General features: G+C 36.4%; 1 protein-coding gene across 3 annotated transcripts in view; it reads right to left on the reverse strand.

Moving 5' to 3' along the window:
- EML5 (EMAP like 5) overlaps positions 1 to 20,413 on the reverse strand; it is a 184,102-nt gene that overhangs the window by 121,338 nt on the left and 42,351 nt on the right. For all 3 annotated transcript variants that reach the window (XM_072762201.1, XM_072762199.1, XM_072762200.1), the window contains exons 5-7: positions 18,912 to 19,097; positions 17,109 to 17,244; positions 15,549 to 15,750 (exon numbers count right to left, since the gene is read on the reverse strand). In XM_072762201.1, the coding sequence (XP_072618302.1) occupies positions 15,549 to 15,750; positions 17,109 to 17,244; positions 18,912 to 19,097 (524 nt within the window). The remainder of the gene's footprint in view (positions 1 to 15,548; positions 15,751 to 17,108; positions 17,245 to 18,911; positions 19,098 to 20,413) is intronic.

Raw genomic sequence — 20,413 nt, forward strand, 5'->3', positions numbered from 1 at the left:
AGAAAATGTTATCTCTTAAATTCCAATAATTTCTCCGTATTTTCCTTTTGATTTTCTACATATGTAATTATAACCCCTTCCTTCCAATTCAATATCTATATACAAGTATATTACACATATATATTTAGCCTTACTATACTGACAAAGACTTCTAGTCTATAGCTGAATATAATGGTGACAAACATAATGGTGAAAGTGGACATCACGGTCTTTTTCCTGATTCCAAAGGAAAAATTTCAATATTTCAACAAAAATATATTTACTACAGACTTTATGCTCTGCCAAAGGGGTCGGCAAACCACAGCCTGTGGTCCAAACTGGAACCACTGACTGTTTTTGTACAGTCTGGAAAGTCAAGAATGGATTTTACATTTTTAAATGGTTGGGAAACAATAACATCTTGAGACATGAGAGAATTATAGGAAATTCAATTTCAGTGCCTATAAATGAAGTTTCATGGAAACATAGCCACACTTTTTGTTTACATAGCCACACTTTTTGTTTACATATTGTCCATGGCTGCTTTCATATTAGAGGAGTGGAGCTGTTGCAAAAGGGATGACAACACTCATATCACCTAGCACTGATTCTTTCACACACTACAAATTGCAGGGACATAATTGATGGAATTTTGAGTGTAGGTGTGTTAAACACATATATCCATTGTGTAAAAATGAGAAGAAAAAGAGAAAAGTAAACTTCAAATGTTTCATTTTTAAGGAACAATGGAGCATATATTACACTGTTACTGAATCAGATAGTAAAGCATTGTATTTATCAGGCATTGACACTATAGTTGCCCTAAAAAATACAGATATAGATGAACATTACTAGACTAAGCACTCCTGGTGAGATCTTTGACTCACAGTAAGGTAATGATCAGAAAAATCAGAATTTAAAAATTAAAATGAGATTTCAACAAAAGTAAATTTCTGAGTGGCTTGTTAACAAACAAGGAAAGCTGTTTATTGGTGATGGATTAACTATATCATTTTAAATTGCAGAGTTGGTGAAGAAATGTGTCCTGAGAAAATAAATTTAAGATTATTAGTTTTTAGGCGAAAACAGTCTCTCAAAAAGTTGAGGATGTTGGGAAAACCACCAAGAGTTAATTAAAAAACAAGATAAATAATGTTGGGTGGTTTCCTTGGATTGTGTTAAGTCAATAGATGTTACCAATACTACTGAATTGATTATTCAAGGAGTCAATGCCAAGTTTAAAGTGATGAAGAATTAGCTTCTATGACTAGCTGGTGTTGAAATCAATGTTTTCAAAGATGTTAAGTCAGAAAGAACTAAACCAATACATAAGGTGGAATCAGATGGTGGTGAAAACATGGATGGAAAAAAAAATGGCCTAGGCAAATTTACAAAACCTATAAAAAATGTAAGGTGTTAAAAAAAAAAAGCCTGTGATTATGATTATTCATTGTATTATTCTTTGGCAAGTATTTTGCAACAAAACAAAACTATGTTTTTGAACCAGCAGTGTTAACGATGAACTTCATTTCATTTTGGCAATTATTAACTATTATTAGTTCTGAAGTTTTGTCAGGAATAGAAGCTCAAAATCCTGACATGCTATACCACACAGCAGTTAGTGGCTTAACAGTGGTAAAGTTTTATTGTGCTTTTTTTTTCTTTAAAGATTTAATTTATTTATTCATGAGACACACACACACACACACACACAGAGGCAGAGACACAGGCAGAGAGAGAAGCAGGCTCCATGCAGGGAGCCTGATGTGGGACTCGATCCCAGGATTCCAGGATCATGCCCTGAGCCGAAGGCAGATGCTCAACCCGAGTCACCCAGGCGTCCCTGTGCTTTGTTAATCTCAAAGAATGAAATTTTTCTGAACCAGAACTGCCCTCAACAACTGAGTAGCTTTGGAAATTAACTTTCACTGCAGGTTTGATACTATTTCTTAATGAATTCAATCTAAATCTATAAGGCAAAAGCAGCACTTGTACTCAAAACTTACACTGTGATAAAGTTACTTGGACAAGAACTAACGGTGTTTAAATAACATCATCAAGCAGTTTTAGTCTATTCTTCCTGGGCTACAAAAAGTTGAAATCAGATTTCTATTCCCACACAAATTTGCAAGGGATATCTTTTTTCAGAGCCTAATGTTCTATTAGAGTATGCTGACCTACTCTCCTTGGATGGGCCCTGGGTCTCTTGACATCTGCTCCCATGTCCTAGGAAAAAGCCACGACAAAGCCCAAGTTTAGTCAAATAAAGAAAAATGCCTCCAAGGGAAAGTGGGGTTGGCCCACTGGTGCTCCTAAATTCCCATTTTCTTTCATTATTTGGCTAGTAGATCCTTAGTATCTCAATTGTTCCTTGAATATTGTACATTTTACCCAGGATTTTTAAATTGTCTTCAATATGAGTTCCTTCCAAATAACTTGCCCATCAACAGCAGAAACAGAAGTCTCATCAATTTCAAAAGGACCAGCTGTGGGATGCCTGGGTGGCTCAGCAATTGAGTGTATGCCTTTGACTTAGGTCGTGATCCTGGGGTCCTGGGATTGAGTGCCATGCTGGGTTCTCCACAGGGAGCCTGCTTCTCCCTCTGCCTAGGTCTCTGCCTCTCTCTGTCTCTCATGAATAAATAAAATCTTAAAAAAAAAAAAGAAAAAAAGAAAAAAGGAGCAGTTGCCTTTTTTCAACAGCTATGCAGCAACTGGTAATAGCAGTTCTCCTAAAATGAACTAGAAGATAGTTCCTAGCAAAGTACATGGGTAAAGTGTAGCCCCACACTAAATTTCTGGGCGGACACAGAGCTATGGCATCTCCCATCCCCATAAAACTGAGCAGCATATTAATTAAGGAGGGCACATGATATAATGAGCACTGGGCATTATATAAGACTGATGAATCGCTGACCTCTACCTCTGAAACCAGTAATATATGTTAATTTAATTTAAATAAATTTTTAAAAATTATAACTCAAAAACAAAAACACAAACACACACAAAACTGAGTAGCACAATGACATAAAACATCATGACTGATTAACATATCATTTTAAAAATCAGTATTTCTCTCTCTCTCTGAATGAATAAATGAATAAATCTTAAAAAAAAATAAAAATAAAATAAAAAATAAAAATAAAAATCAGTATTTATCTGTAAAGAATGAGGCCGTATCCTACCTCATTTCTTAAATTTAAAATAAAAAACAATGTACTTCAGTACATTATTTTAATGTACTGAATATACTTTAAAGTACATTAATGTACTTTAATGTACTGAAGAATATATTGAAAAATGTTTTAACTTTGCAGATTTCTCTATGATAGTAAACTCAGACTTCAGAAAATATTAAATTCATAAAACAAAATAACAAAAAAGTTTGTGTGGCAAAAAAACAACCTAAGCAAAGTAAAAAGTAACAAATTGGTGAAAATTATTTGCAACTTACATCAGAATTAATATCCATAACAAGAAAAACCCTGCTAAAAATAAAGGAGGAAATAATCTGTAACCCTACAAAAAATGGCAAGAAATGTGAATAGATCATACAAAGCATTCCAGGGAACCAACTATGGTTTTAAACTAGTAAATGGGAAGGACCAAACCAAACCAAATAGTTGATGAGGAGAAATTCTTTTTATAAAAATATAATTGTTAAGAAATGAATATGAGTGATGAAGTTAAAATACCACCATATGAAACTTTTTTTTTTTAAGATTTTATTTATCCATTCATGAGAGGCACACACAGAGAGAGAGGACGAGACACAGGCAGCGGGAGAAGCAAGCTCCATGCAGGGAGCCTGACGTGGGACTTGATCCTGAGTCTCCAGGATCACGCCCTGGGCTGCAGGCGGCGCTAAACAGCTGTGCTATGGGGGCTGCCCGAAAAATTTAAATATTACAATGGTTTGTAACTCTAATGGGCCACAGTAAAAAAACAGATATGTACTTTTTCATGGTGTTAAAATTTCATGTGAGGCAGATGTGATTTGCCTCTCTGATGTGATTTCTCTGTGTGTGTGTGTCTTTCATGAATAAATAAAAAAAAATCTAAAAATTCTCATTAGAAAAGCAATACTTTAGTATATGTGCTGCCGAAGTGAGCACTAGAAAAGCAATACTTTAAAAAAGGTTGAGAAACATTGATCTAGATAATAACCATCAATAGCTAATATGATTTTATTTTATTAATTTTTAAAGATATTATTTATTTTTGAGAGACACAGAGAGAGAGAGAGAGAGAGAGAGAGAGAGGCAGAGACAAAGGCAGAGGGAGAAACAGGCTCCATGCAGGGAGCCTGACGTGGGACTCAATCCTGGGTCTCCAGGATCAGGCCCCTGGGGCTGAAGGTGGCACTAAACCTCTGAGCCACCTGGGCTGCCTGCTAATATGATTTTAAAAAGAGATTACAGGGCATCCTGGGTGGCTCAGTGGTTTAGCGCCGCCTTCAGCCCTGGGCCTGATCCTGGAGACCGGAAATCGAGTCCCACGTCAGGCTCCCTGTGTGAAGCCTGCTTCTCCCTCTGCCTGTGTCTCTACCTCTCTCTCTCTCTCTGTGTCTCTCATGAATAAATAAAATCTTAAAAAAAAGAAAGATATTACATATTAGATATCATCAAAAAGAGATACACATTATCATGTAGGAAATATTCTTGGTGAAAATTCATAACTGTGTCTCATCAAATCTCTAGACCTACTTATCTATCAATTTATACAATACAGGGAAGAGAGAATATATTAAAATACACCGAGCATGCAATTAGCCAAATCCAGAATGTGGGGAACTCTGGAGGATGAACATTCAGTTTCTTCAACAAAAAAATTGTAAGAATAAAAAAGGGAGGGAAGAAGGAAGCTACAGAAGATTTAAAGGACACATCAACAACTGCAGTATATGGACCTTCTTTGGAGCCAAACTCTAGGAAGCCAAAGGAATGCTGTGTGAAAACAGTATTGTGGTGATATTTAACATTATCTTTTATAGACACAAAAATATTTACAGGTGAAATGGGGGCAAAAAAATCAATGACAGGTGGACAAAATATCTCAATTCATGTAACTGTTGAGCACTTCTTAAAATTTAGTGTACATCATCTCCACTTGGAAATGTTATCAAACCGTGAATTAATGAATTTCTGATACTTGGTTCTGGGTAAGGCATAAGAATTTGCTTCTCTTACAAGGAATATTGATACTGCTGGTTCAGGAACCACAAGGAGAACCTCTATAATAGACAACAGGCAGGAAGCAACATTTTCTTTAAAATGTAGACATTAGATGTAGATCTAATGTTTAAAATGTAGATGTTAGATCGTATTTTAAAGTAATTAGAGAAAGACCAATAAACTAATAGAAAACAGGAAAAGAGCTTGCCAGACAGGACAAAGAAAAAAAAATACAAATGTCCTCTAAACCAATGTAAACATACTCAGTACCCCCTCAATAGGAGAGAAATGCATGTTTTCACAACATAAGAAATTACCTCTCATCTTTTGGGATAATAATCAGTGCTGCCAAGGGTATGGGAAAACACGCACTGCCATACATTGCTGACAGGTATATAAATTGTTATTGCCTCTCTATATGGCATTAACTATTAAAATTTAAAAAAAAAATATATATATATCATTTAAACACTTAGAAGTTAGGACCCCTGGGTGGCTCAGCGGTTGAGCATCTACCTTTGGTTCAGGGTGTGATCCCGTTATTCCTAGGATTGAGTCCCACACTGGGCTCCCCACAGGGACCCTGCTTCTCCTCCCTCTGCCTGTGTCTCTGCCTTTCTTTCTGTGTTTCTCATGAATAAATAAAATCTTTTTTAAAAAGTCCTATTAAAAAAACACTTAGAAGTTACCATAAAGATATACATAATTACAACATGTACAAAATAGCATAGGAAAAATGATATTCATTATAAGCATTGTACTTGATAGCACAAAACTGGAGGAACCTAAAGTCTCATCAATAATGGAGTAGGACGATGGCAGAATAGGAGAATTCGGAGTTCACCTTCTCCCATGTACACATGGAAGCAACAGCTACATATAATGCAAGTCACTCTAAAAATAACCTGAAGATTAGCAGAACAGATCAACTACTGCTAAAGACACAGAGTAGCAGCCAAAATGAGGTTCGGAGGACCAAAGACATGGTCAGGTACCCCCCCGCCCCTTGCCCAGCGACCCACAAGCAGGAGGAATGCCGCATGTATGGAGGTCCACCCAGAGGAACAAGGTGATGAAGTCCTTAAAGAAGGACTAAGGGCCTCTAAGCCCTAGGTCCTGCACTGGAAAGGTGAGCCCCTGGCTTTGAAAATAAGTGGGGCTTAACTCCAGGAGCTCTGAAAATCATCAAGACTTAACTGCCGGACAGCCAGAGGGAGGGTTATTGATTCTCAGTAACTTAAAGGGACCAGCACACTTTATCACTTGGTCAGAGACACAGCGAAGAAGCAGCAGTTTGAAAAGCACCTGGGTTATATTCAAGAGACTTACTAATTTTAGAGTACATGCTGGAGGGGCAGGAATCTTTAGGAGCTTTCTCTGGGAATGAAGTACCAGCAGGTATCATTTTCTTGTCCTTCTTCAGCTTAGCTGACACTCTATATTTATCTTGCTAGCACTACTTGGCCTGCAGTAGGATTCCCCTATGGCCCCATCTAACCCAACCTACCTGCCCTGGGAGGTACGCCTCCAAAGTGACTTCCACTCCACCACACCTGGCAAGCAGCCTATTAGGGATGGTATCTCCCCAAAGTGACAAGCATTGTGCCACACCTGGTAGCCTAGGCCAGACAAGTGTTCCTCCAAAATGATTCTTGCAGCAGGGAAGGGTGGCCAGCCCCACCTACCAGCATGCCCATATCAGCTGTGACCCAATCACAATAAGATGGTGCACACGGCCCATACAGGGACACCACTGAGGCATCTGGTTCTAGTGACCAGGGGAGATTACACTAATGGGCTCTGCAGGACACCATCTACATAAGGCCCTCATGTAGACCAGGAAAAACCAGGAAACATAGCTGAACTACCTAATATATAGAAATAAACACAGAGTCAGACAAAATGAGACAAAGGAATATGAAGATGTTCCAAATGAAAGAACAAGACAAAACCTCAGCCAAAGAACTAAACAAAATGGAAAAAAGCAATCTTTCTGATAAGCAATCTTTCTGATTTCAAACTAATGGTCATAAAGATGCTCACCAGACTTGAAACAAGACAAGATGAACTTATTGAGAACTTCAACAAAGAGAAAATATAAAGAACTAACCAGAGCCGAAGAATACAACTGCACTGAAAAACACACTAAAGGGAAGCAACAGCAGATTAGAGGATGTAGAAAGAAAGGGTCAATACTGGAAGATCAGTAATCTGGGTCATGGAAAGCACCCAAGCTGAATGGCAGAAAGAAAAAGGAGTTTTTAAAGAATGAAGATGGGTTAGGGACCCATGCAACATCAAGTATACCAACATTTGCATTATAGGGGTCCCAGAAGGAGAAGAAAGAGAGTAAAGGGCAGAAAATTTACTTGAAGAAAGAACTGAAAACTCCCCTAACCTGAGTAAGGAAAAAGACATCCAGGTCCAGGAAGCACAGAGAGCTCCAAACAAGTTGACCCAAGAAGTCCACACCAACACACAATAATTAAACTGGTAAAAGTTAAAGACACAAGGGCATCTTAGAAGCAGCAAAAGAAAAGCAACTAGTTAAATACAAGGGAAACCCCACAAGGAAATCAGTTGACTTTTCAGCAGACACTTTGCAGGCCAAAAGAGAATGACATGAAACATGCAAAGTACTGAAAGGAAAAAAATTTAAAAACAAGAATCATCTCCCAGGCAAGATTATCATTCAGAACTGAAGAGAGAAAGAGTTTCCCAAACAAAAATTAAAGGAGCTCATCACCACTAAACTAGCCTTATAAGAAAGGTTGAGGGACTTCTTTAAGCAGAAAAGGCCATAACTAGACATATTATGAAAGGAAAAATTTTCACTGGTAAAAGCAAACACATAGTAAAGGTAGCATATCAATCACTTATAAAGCTACTATGAGGGCTAAAAGATAAAAGTAGGTAAATCAATTATATCTACAAAAATTAGGTAAGGGATACACAGACTAAAAGATGTAAATATGATATCACACATAAACTATAGAATGCAGAATAAATATGAAGTGCTTTTATAATTTTTTTTAAAAGTAGGCTCCATGCCCAGCCTGGAGCCCAACTCAGGGCTTGAACTCACACACCTGAGATCAAGAGTTGGACACTTAATTGAGCCACCCAGGAGCTCCTATCATGCTTTTAGAATGGACTTAAACTTAAGTGACCAGCAACTTAATATACACTGCTATATATTAGAATGTTATATTTAAACCTCATGGTAACCACAAATCAAAACCTATAATAGATACACAAAAAATGAGAAAGTAATCTAAATGTAACACTAAAGAAGGTTATCAAACCACATGGGAAGAAAGCAAAAGAAAGGAACAAAGAAGAATGAAAACCTGAAAACAGCTAACAAAATGGCAATAAGTACATACCTAGCAATAATTATGTTTTAATTTTATTTTTGTTAATTTTTATTTTATCTTAATTTCAGTATAATTAATATACAGTGTTATATTCATTTCAGGTGTACAACACAGTTATCCAACAATTCCATATATTACTTAGTGCTCATCAAATTAGTGTACTTTTAATCCCCTTCACCTATTTCACCCATTCCCCCCCATCCACCTCCTCTTAGGTAACAATTTGTTCTCTATACTTAGTCTATTTTTGGTTTGCCTTTGTTTTCCCCACCTCATTAATTAGTTTTGTTTCTTAAATTACACAGATGAGTAAAAGAACATGGTATCTGTCTTTCTCTGACTGGCTTATTTTGCTTAGCATATAGTCTCTAGTTCTATCCATATTGCAAATGGCAATATTTCATGTTTTATGGCTGAATAATATTCCATTGTATGCATATACCACCTCTTCTTTATCCATTCATCTATTGATGGACACACCTAGGTATCTTCCATAACTTGGCTATTGTAAACGATGCTAAAATAAACACAAGAGTGCACATAGCCCTCTGAATAAGTGTTTTTATATTCTTTGGGTAAATATCCAGCAGTGCAATTACTGGATAGTACAGTAGTTATATTTTTAATTTTTCTGGGAACCTTCACATTGTTTTCCACAATAGCTGTACCAGCTTGAATTTCCAGTGCACAAGGGTTCCTATTTCTCTACATCCTTGTCTACACTTGTTTCTTTCGCTTTTGACTTTAGCCATTCTGACAGCTGTGAGATGATATCTTACTGTGGTTTTCATTTGCACTGCCCTGATGATGAACAATGTTGAGCATCTTTTCATGTATCTGTTGGCCATTTGGATGTCTTCTTTACAGAAATGTCTGTTCATGTCTATTTTTTAATTGCATCATTTAGTTTTTTGGTTGATGATGATATGAACTCTTTATATATTTTAGATAACAAGCCCTTTCTTGGATATGTCATTTGCAAATATCTTCTCCCATTCAATAGGTTTTTTAGTTTTGTTGGTTGTTTACCTTGCTGTGCAGAAGCTTTTTATTTTGATATAGTCGTAATAGTTTCTTTTTGCTTTTGTTTCCCTTGCTTCAGAAGACATATGGAGGGAGTGCCTGTGTGGCTCAGTTAAGTTTCTGCCTTCGGCTCAGGTCATGATTTCAGGGTCCTGGGATCGAGTCCTGAATCAGACTCCCTATGCAGCTGGGAGTTTACTTCACCCTCTGCCTGATGCTCCCCCTGCTTGTGCTATCAAATATATAAATAAAATCTTTTTTAAAAAGTAAGACATATCTAGAAAGATGTTGTTGTGGCCAACGTCAGAGACATTACTGCCTATGCTCTCTTCTAGGATTTTTATGGTTTCAGGTCTCACATTTAGGTTTTTAACCCATTTTGAGTTTGGTTTGGTATAAGGAAGAGGTCTAGTTTCTTTTTTTTTTTTTTTTAGAAGGGATCTTCTTTTTTTTTTTAATTTTTATTTATTTATGATAGTCATACACACACACAGAGAGAGAGAGAGAGAGAGAGAGAGAGAGAGGCAGAGACACAGGCAGAGGGAGAAGCAGGCTCCATGCACCGGGAGCCCGACGTGGGATTCGATCCCAGGTCTCCAGGATCGCGCCCTGGGCCAAAGGCAGGCGCTAAACCGTTGCGCCACCCAGGGATCCCTAGTTTCATTCTTTTATAGGTAGCTGTCCATTTTTCCCAATACCATTTGTTGAAGAGACTTTTTCCCCTTCCATATTCTTGCTTCCTTGATCAAAGACTAATTGATTTTATAATTAAGCATTTATTTCTGGGTTTCTATTCTGTTCCATTGATGTGTCTGTTTTTGTGTCAGTACCACACTGTTTTGATTACCATAGCTTTATAATGTAATCCTAACTTCAGAATTGTGATACCTCCAGTTTTTTCCTTTTCTCGATTGCTTTAGGTACTCAAGGTCTTTTGTGGTTCCATAAAAATTTTAGGATTATTTGTGCTAATTCTGTGAAAAATGCTGTTGGTATTTATATGGGGATTGCATCAAATCTTTGAGTAGTACAGTATAGCTATTTTAACAATATTTGTTCTTTTCTAATCAATGAGCATGGAATGTCTATTTCTTTGTGTCATTTCCAATTTCTTTTATCAAAGTTTTATAGTTCTCAGAGTACAGGTCTCTCTGGTTCGGTGATTCCTATTTTATTATTTTCAGTACAATTGTAAATGGGATTTTCTAAATTTGTTTCTGTTATTTCAATATTAGTGCAGAGAAATGCAACAGATTTCTAATCTAATCTAATGCAACATTGATTTCGTAAACTGTGACCTTGCTATATTCAAGGTTCTAGCAGGTTTTGGTATTTAGTTTCCTATATATGATAATATGTCATCTGCAAAAAGTGAAAATTTTACTTCTTTCTTACCAATATGGGTGCCCTTTATCCCTTTCTCTTGTCTGATTCCTGTCTAGGAGTTACCATCTATGTTGAATAAGAGTGGTAAGTATAGACATTCTTGTCTTGTTCCTGATCTTAGGGGAAAAGCTCTGTTTTTCCCTACTGAATACGTTAGCTGTGGGTTTTTTATTTTTATTTATTTATTTTTTTAATTAATTTTTATTGGTGTTCAATTTACCAACATACAGAAAAACACCCAGTGCTCATCCCGTCAAGTGTCCACCTCAGTGCCCGTCACCCATTCCCCTCCAACACCCGCCCTCCTCCCCTTCCACCACCCCTAGTTCGTTTCCCCGAGTTAGGAGTCTTTATGTTCTGTCTCCCTTCCTGATATTTCCCAACATTTCTTTTCCCTTCCTTTATATTCCCTTTCACTATTATTCATATTCCCCAAATGAATGAGAACATACACTGTTTGTCCTTCTCCGACTGACTTATTTCACTCAGCATAATACTCTCCAGTTCCATCCACGTTGAAGCAAATGGTGGGTATTTGTCGTTTCTAATGGCTGAGTAATATTCCATTGTATACATAAACCACATCTTCTTTATCCATTCATCTTTCGATGGACACCGAGGCTCCTTCCACAGTTTGGCTATTGTGGCCATTGCTGATAGAAACATCGGGGTGCAGGTGTCCCGGCGTTTCATTGCATCTGAATCTTTGGGGTAAATCCCCAACAGTGCAATTGCTGGGTCGTAGGGCAGGTCTATTTTTAACTCTTTGAGGAACCTCCACACAGTTTTCCAGAGTGGCTGCACCACTTCACATCCCCACCAACAGTGTAAGAGGGTTCCCTTTTCTCCGCATCCTCTCCAACATTTGTTGTTTCCTGCCTTGTTAATTTTCCCCATTCTCACTGGTGTGAGGTGGTATCTCATTGTGGTTTTGATTTGTATTTCCCTGATGGCAAGTGATGCAGAGCATTTTCTCATGTGCATGTTGGCCATGTCCATGTCTTCCTCTGTGAGATTTCTCTTCATGTCTTTTGCCCATTTCATGATTGGATTGTTTGTTTCTTTGGTGTTGAGTTTAATAAGTTCTTTATAGATTTTGGAAACTAGCCCTTTATCTGATATGTCATTTGCAAATATCTTCTCCCATTCTGTAGGTGGTCTTTTAGTTTTGTTGACTGTATCCTTTGCTGTGCAAAAGCTTCTTATCTTGATGAAGTCCCAATAGTTCATTTTTGCTTTGGTTTCTTTTGCCTTTGTGGATGTATCTTGCAAGAAGTTGCTGTGGCCGAGTTCAAAAAGGGTGTTGCCTGTGTCCTCTTCTATGATTTTGATGGACTCTTGTCTCACATTTAGATCTCTCATCCATTTTGAGTTTATCTTTGTGTATGGTGAAAGAGAGTGGTCCAGCTTCATTCTTCTGCATGTGGATGTCCAATTTTCCCAACACCATTTATTGAAGAGACTGTCTTTCTTCCAATGGATAGTCTTTCCTCCTTTATCGAATATTAGATGACCATACATTTCAGGGTCCACTTCTGGGTTCTCTATTCTGTGGGTTTTTTATACATGGCCTTTATTATGTTATGTTTCCTCTAAACCTACTTTGTTGAGTTTTTTTTTATCATGAAAAGATGTTGTACTTTGCCAAATGCTTTTTCTGTTCCTGTTAAAACAGATGCAGATCATATATTTAACCTTTCTCTTATTTTGTTTTAACCTTTCTCTTATTGATGTGATGTATCACATTGATTGATTTGCAAATACTGATCACCCTTGCATCCCAGGAATAAATCCCACCTGACTGTGATGAATGATTTTTTAAAATGTATTGTTGGTTTTGGTTTGCTAATATTTTTTTTTAATTTTTATTTATTTATGATAGTCATACAGAGAGAGAGAAACAGGCAGAGATACAGGCAGAGGGAGAAGCAGGCTCCATGCACCCGGGAGCCTGATGTGGGATTTGATCCCGGGTCTCCAGGATCGCGCCCTGGGCCAGAGGCAGGCGCTAAACCGCTGCGCCACCCAGGGATCCCCTGGTTTGCTAATATTTTATTCAGGATTATCACATCTATGTTCTTCAGAGATATTGGCCTGTTTGTGGTGTCTTTACCTGTTTTTTTACAAGGGTAATGCTGTCCAATTGAATGAATTTGGAAGTTTTCTTTCCTCTTCTATTTTCTTGGAAAAGTTTGAGAAGAATAGGTGTTAACTCTTCTTTAAGTGTTTGATGAATTAACCATTCATCTAGACTTTTGTTGGTTGTGAGTATTTGCATTACAGTTAATTTCATTGCTGGTGATCAGTCTGTTCAAATTTTCTATTTCTTCTGTTTCAGTTTTGGTGGGTTACATGTTTCTAGGAATTTATCCATTTCTTCTATGTTGTCCAGTTTGTTGGTATATTATTTTTCATACTATTCTCTTACTATCCTTTGTATTTCTGATGGTGTCTGTTATTTTTCATCTTTAATTTCTGATTTTGCTTGAGTCCTTTCTCTCTCTCCTGCCCCCCTTCTTTTGATGAGTTAAGAGATTTATCAATTTTGTTGATCTTTTCAAAGAACCAGCTCCTGGTTTCACTGATCTGTTCTAGTGTTCAATTACTATGTCATTTATTTCTGCTTTAATTATTTGTCATTTCCTTCCTTCTGCTGGATTTGGGTTGTGTTTGTTCTTTTTCTAGCTCCTTCTAGAGTCTGGTTATGATGTTTGACATTTTTCTTGCTTCTTGAGGTAGGCCTGTATTGCTATACAATTGCTATACAATTGCTAGGCCTAGAACTGCTTTTGCTGCATTCCAAAGATTTTGGACCATTGTGTTTTCATTTTCATTTGTCTCCATATATTTTTTTATTTCCTCTTTGATTTCTTGGTTGACGCAATCATTGTTTTTTTTTTTTTTTTAAAGATTTTATTTACTTATTCATGATAGAGAGAGAGAGAGGCAGAGACACAGGCAGAGGGAGAAGCAGGCAGAGGGAGAAGCAGGCTCCATGCTGGGAGCCCAAAGAGGATCGTGCCCTGGGCCAAAGGCAGGCGCCAAACTGCTGAGCCACCCAGGGATCCCCCCAACCATTGTCTTTTTCTTTTTACTTCTAAGATTTTATTTAAATTCAGGTTAGTTAACATACAGTGTAGTTTTAGTTTCAGGAGTAAATTCAGTGATTCATCACTTATACATATAACACTCAGTGCTCATCACAAGTGCCCCCCTTAACCCCCATGACTCATTTAACCCATTCCTTACCTACCTCCCCTCCACCAATTCTCAGTTTGTTCTCTTACAGTTAAGAGTCTCTTAGGTTTGCCTTCCTCTCCATATTTGCCTTTATTTTCCTTCCCTTCCCTTAAGTTTATCTGTTTTGCTTCTTAAGCTCCACAAGTAAAATGATATGGTATTTATCTTTCTCTGACTGACTTATTTCACTTAGCATAATACCCTCTGGTTCCATTCACATTGTTGCAAATGGCAAGATTTCATTCTTTCTGATGGCTGAGTAATATTCCATTGTATATACATACCATATCTTCTTTATCCATTCATCAGTCAATGGACATCTGGGCTCTTTCCATAATTTTGCTGTCATTGATAGTGCTGCTACAAACACTGGAATGCATGTGCCCCTTCGAATGAGTACTTTTGTATGCTCTGGATAAATACCTAGTATTGCAATTACTGGGTCATAGGGTGATTCATAATTTTAACTTTTTGAAGAACCTCCATACCGTTTTCCAGAGTGGCTACACCGATTTGCAAGGAATACAGTCAATATTGTAATAACTTTGTATGGTGACAGATGATAACTATACTCATTGTGGTGAGCATTTTGTAAAGTATATAATTGTTCAATCACTATGTTGTACATCTGAAACTAATGTAATACTTAATGTCATCTATAATTTAAAAAATGGTTAAATTATATCCATGCAGTGGAATATTACATGGCTATTAAAAAGGTGAAAGTAGGGGCATCTGGATAGCTCAGTTAGTTAAGCATCTGCCTTCAGCTCAGGTCATGATCCTGGGGTCCTGGGGTCCTGGGATTGAGCCCTGTATCAGGCTCTCTGCTCAGCAGGGAGCTTGCTACTCCCCTCTCTCTCTGCCTGATGCTCTCCCTACTTGTGCTCTCTCTCTCTAACAAAAAAATTAAATCTGTAAACAAAAAACAACCAAAGAAACCCCCCAAAAGTGGAAATGGCTGTATTTACTTTTTAAAAATATTTTAATTATTTATTTATGAGAGACCCGGAAAGACAGAGAAAGGCGGGGGGCAGAGACCCAGGCAGAGGGAGAAGCAGACTCCACACAAGGAGCCTGATGTGGGACTCGATCCCAAATCCTGGGATCACACCCTGAGCCAAAGGCAGGCGTCCAACTGCTTAGCCACCCAGGTGTCCCTGGCTGTGTACATTTTGATATCGACCAAACTCCAACTTATATTAAGAGAAAAAGATCTTATAAATTGTTACCTCTATTAAGTACCTATTAATTAGGTTCATTTGTTATACTATAAGCTGTTAATATTTAAATCAAAGTATTTTTATTAATTTATTATGTTTCTCTAAGGGCGAATTCCAGCCTTGCAATCACATTATAATTTGCTTACCTGACTGAACGATCATCACTTCCAGTCACAGCCAAAGGTTTTGTAGGATGAACAGCAAGTGCCCAAAGTTCACCTTCACAATGCCCTTGCATAATCAGGAAAGGTTTATTTCTTTCATGCACCACAATTTCAAAAATTTCACTGTCCTGTGTTCCAACTAGAATGTGGTCACCTCGCCAACAAACACTCCTCACAGACAAACCTAATCAAAAGTAAATTGTATTTAAGATAATGTTGTAATAATATAATGCCAATCTGCTAAATCAATTTAATTTTTGTACCTTTTATACCTTAGATGTAAGATAAAAGGAATCTCCAAGTCTTTGATCCACACATTTTCTTCAATTATCCATGTTATTTGCTATGTGGAAATGTGATTCCACATAACAAATGATTTACCTACTTTCTATCCACCCTTCAAGACATACATTCTTCCTTATTAGACTTTAGTCATAGCCTGACCACTCTTCAGCTGAAGTCTGATAACACAGTCTGCACCATCCAAAAATTAACTGCTCAGGAACTACCTTTATAGAACTATATTATCTTTTCTCTTATAATAATCTGGCTTCTCCTATGTCTACATTTAATTTCTCCCATCTGCTCACAAAATCATTAAAAAGAGAGACTTCTACTTTTTCTATATATTCCATAATCCTTTCTGTAACCTCAGGAAAGCTAGTGTTTCTCTGTTTTCTCATCTGTATAATGTGGCCAACATAAAAGCGCTGTGTATTTCACAATGTTCTTGTGAGAGTCAAATAAGAAAAAGTATCAAATTATTTTGCAAACTTTAAGGTACAATAGTGCTGAGCAAAACTAATGAAAATAATGTAACAGCTAACATTTACTGAATGATTATTATGTGCCAGATACTTTTAAACATTTTATGTATATTAAATCAGCTCATTTAATCCTCTGAGATAGTTATTCTCACTTACAAATGAGATTAAATATGTAGTCCAAGGTCACACACGTAGTAAGTGACTGAAATAAGGCTTAAACACAGACTTCTGCAACCTCCAATCCTACTCCAATAATACCACACCAGTGAACAATGGGTTTATTCTTATACTGAAAGATTCTATTTTATCAATTTTTTAAATACCCAAAGAAAATATCTCCCAATTGCTGATGAATTTGGATGAAGGAAAAATACATCTATGTGCTTTAAATCATCCTGAACAAAACTTTGCTCAATCTTCAACACACTTTATTTTCAACAGTTTGTTGCTAAATAGTTACATTTAGCATTCTATTAGTAAAATATTTTCAAAATCCAAGGTTACCTAAGCAAGCACTTATCACCTCTTCCTGTAAGTCCCATTATAATATGCATTGCATTAGATATATAAAAGAGTCCTTGTCATAACAATAAACCTAGACTGGCTTTAGGCAAATTCTCCTTTTCAATAAAAGTTCAATTAAATGCACACAGTATGAAGGGGCAAATTTAAGTCTCACTTATATTTACAAAACATACATTTATATTTACTAAAAGAAACAATCTTTGCTACATTTAGAATTTGTCTAGTAGTGAGACATTTGTTTTGTAATTACCTTTGTATCCCTGGTCTGTTTCCCTGAGATCAATCACAGTAATCGGTTTAAAAGTTAAATCCCAAAGACGAATACAGCCATCTCTGCCACCAGTAGCAAAGCCTTCTTCACAAGCATTCATACTAAAAATTCCTGCCTAACAGAGAAAATAAAATAATTTAACAATATACTCTTTAAGAAAATCTACTATATGTAAGTAGAAACTCACATAAGATTTTGATATGACAGGAATAAACATCAGAAAAACAAGTGAAAATCTAGAAATAAAACTATGTATATATACATATATATATGTGAATACAATAAATGACCAATGATATAGGCATAACATAAAGTTAAACCTTACACCACATATAAAAATGAATTATAGACATAAAATTCTAAAAGTAAGAAATAAGTATGTTAGAAAAGAATCAGAAGAACACTTACATAACTTTGAACTATGAGAGACCTTTTATGCAAGGCAAGTTACTACCCACAAGCCACAAAGGAAAACAATTTTCCATACAAGAAAAGATATCATAAGCAAAGACAGACTAGGGAAATATCTGCAATGTGTAATGACTGTTGAAAAGTTAATATCCCTATATTATACAAGTGAATAAAGAAATCCAACAAAAAAGAGCAAAGGGGAAGAAAAAATGATTAATAGAAAAGGAATTTCAAGTAGTCAATAAATATGAAATTTTACAAGTACAAAACATTAAAAACAAGAAATTAAAATTACTACTTGGCAGCCACAAAACAGGCAAAAATTTACAATAGTGGTCACATCCCGTGCTGAGGAGTATGATGAAGAAACTGGTATTTTTATATACTGATGAGGAAAATGTAAGTTGCCATAATATTTGTGGAAATGAATCTGGTATTTCTGGTCTTCAGACATTTTGCTCAAAGCAAGTCCTGTTCTGCGTGGTTCTTTAATATAATTAATACGTAAAATATTATCTATTTAATAGTGGTTCATATTAGTGTATTTAATAACTTTTCTACCTGACCTTACTGCTAACCATGTGGCAGCTCTGTGTTCCCTAGTTCCCTTCACTATGTAAGGGACCCAACTGCTAATAATTCCTAATGTAAAAAAACACTACAAGGTTTTAACAACAGATTTTTCTCCCTTGATCTGATAACTTTTTAATATGAAAATATCATGAATTACACAAATTAAATTCCTTTGCCACTCACTTGGCAAAGGAATGATATTAAAAGGATATTTTTTTCTAAAATTGTCCAAAATTTCCCACTGGTAAATAAGCCACAAGAATACTAGCTTTAGGGATCCCTGGGTGGCGCAGCGGTTTGGCGCCTGCCTTTGGCCCAGGGCGCGATCCTGGAGACCCGGGATCGAATCCCACATCAGGCTCCCGGTGCATGGAGCCTGCTTCTCCCTCCGCCTGTGTTTCTGCCTCTCTCTCTCTCTCTGTGACTATCATAAATAAATAAAAAATTTAAAAAAAAAAAAAAAAAAGAATACTAGCTTTATTCTAATGTAGTTAATATAGAATACTTTTAGGTTGAATTTAACAAGCTTTTTATCAACACTACCCTAAGAAAAGTACCATATCAGGGCAATAGTTTGAACAAGGTACTAATTATACTAATTTAGTAAATATCCACGTGTCTAAGTACGTAATGTTTCTTCACTGAAATCCTGAAAAGAAACAGACAATTCAGTTATACCAGCATCTTTTAACTAATGAACTGACTAGAAAGTCTGCTATATTATATAATCTACTGTTCTAGAAAGTTCAAGAAAGTAAGTGGTTATCTAAAAGTATTAAATTATTTAAATATACTTACAGTATGGGCTCCTTGTATTGTCCGTATAAGATTGATTCCTTTCCAAACATATATATCCCCATTAAGTGCACCAGAATATGTTAATTCATCCCTTGCACAGGCCAAGCACAAAATTGTTTGAAGGTCACCAGTCTTACCAAAGACCCCTCGTTTTGGGGTCAGGGCATTTCCACATAAACTCCAGAACTAAAAGGTACACAGTATAATCAAATTACAAATAATGCTTATAAAATAAAATATTTTCTAATACTTTGAAGCTATATTAGAGCAGACTAAAAATTACCTAAGAAATCCCCTTATGAAATATTAGCTTTCAAATGTTCACATCCTCATTCTAGTGTTGTCAATAGCTATAATATAGCAGAAAAGTCACTGGTTTCAATCTTTATCTGTAAGAATAAGGGGGGTGAACTAGATTATTTTAAAAATAGGCTATGCTTCCCTCCTTTGATTTCTGAAAAAATCTACTTGAAACTTAAGACAAGTAAAGGAGTTGGTCATGGGTTAACAATGAAAATGAAGACACCATACACTAATAGGTAGAAGGGCCAAACCTAATGTTCAATCTTTGATAAAGATAATAAAGATGGAAAAAAATGTTGCTCTCATTGATATTTTTAAAGCTGAGCAATTCCTTTACTTGCAAAGCTTAAACATAAGAGAGATACATATTTGGAATAATTTGTTCATTCTAATGAGAAGTCAAACATAAATCTTCATGACCATGGTTTTTATTCTTTTATGTGGATTCAGGAAAATTTTAGTAGTTTTCAGAAAGAAAGAAACAAAATGGAATAGAGCAAGGATATACAGAATAGTTTTGCATAAAGAAATTTGGCCCAGAGAATAAATTCAACTTTATAATAAGTAAATTACCATGTAAAGTATTATAATTTGTTAATATCATAATGCATACTTAAAGATCTCACCTCATCTTTAAGACCTTATTTTAAGACTAAAGATCTTAGTTTAAAACCTGAAGCCGGGATCTCTGGGTGGCTCAGCGGTTTAGCACCTGCCTTTGGCCCAGGGCACGATCCTGGAGTCCTGGGATCGAGTCCCATGGCAGGCTCCCGGCATAGAGCCTGCTTCTCCCTCTGCCCGCCCACCATGTCTATCATGAATAAATAAATAAAATCTTTAAAAAAATAAAAATAAAACCTGAAGCCTTGGGCAGCCCGGGTGGTTAGCGGTTTAGCGCCGCCTTCAGGCAGGGCGTAATCCTGGAGACCTGGGATTGAATCCCATGTCAGGCAACCTGTATGGAGCCTGCTTCTCCCTCTGCCTTTCTCTCTCTCCCGCTCTCTCTGTCTCTCATTAATAAATAAATAAAATCTTTAAAAAATAAAATAAAATAAAATAAAATCTGAAGCCTCAAAAAACTAAAAATTATGATGCTTATCCATTCAAATAATTCACGAATGCTTTACTCTATGAAACTTTGATTTTTTTAATTCTAAAAGCTTCATGATTCTTATGTGCAAGGATAGCTAGTTCTCTTC

This window comes from Vulpes vulpes, chromosome 6 (genome assembly GCF_048418805.1).
Source record: "Vulpes vulpes isolate BD-2025 chromosome 6, VulVul3, whole genome shotgun sequence".
In the NCBI taxonomy this organism is placed as follows: domain Eukaryota; kingdom Metazoa; phylum Chordata; class Mammalia; order Carnivora; family Canidae; genus Vulpes; species Vulpes vulpes.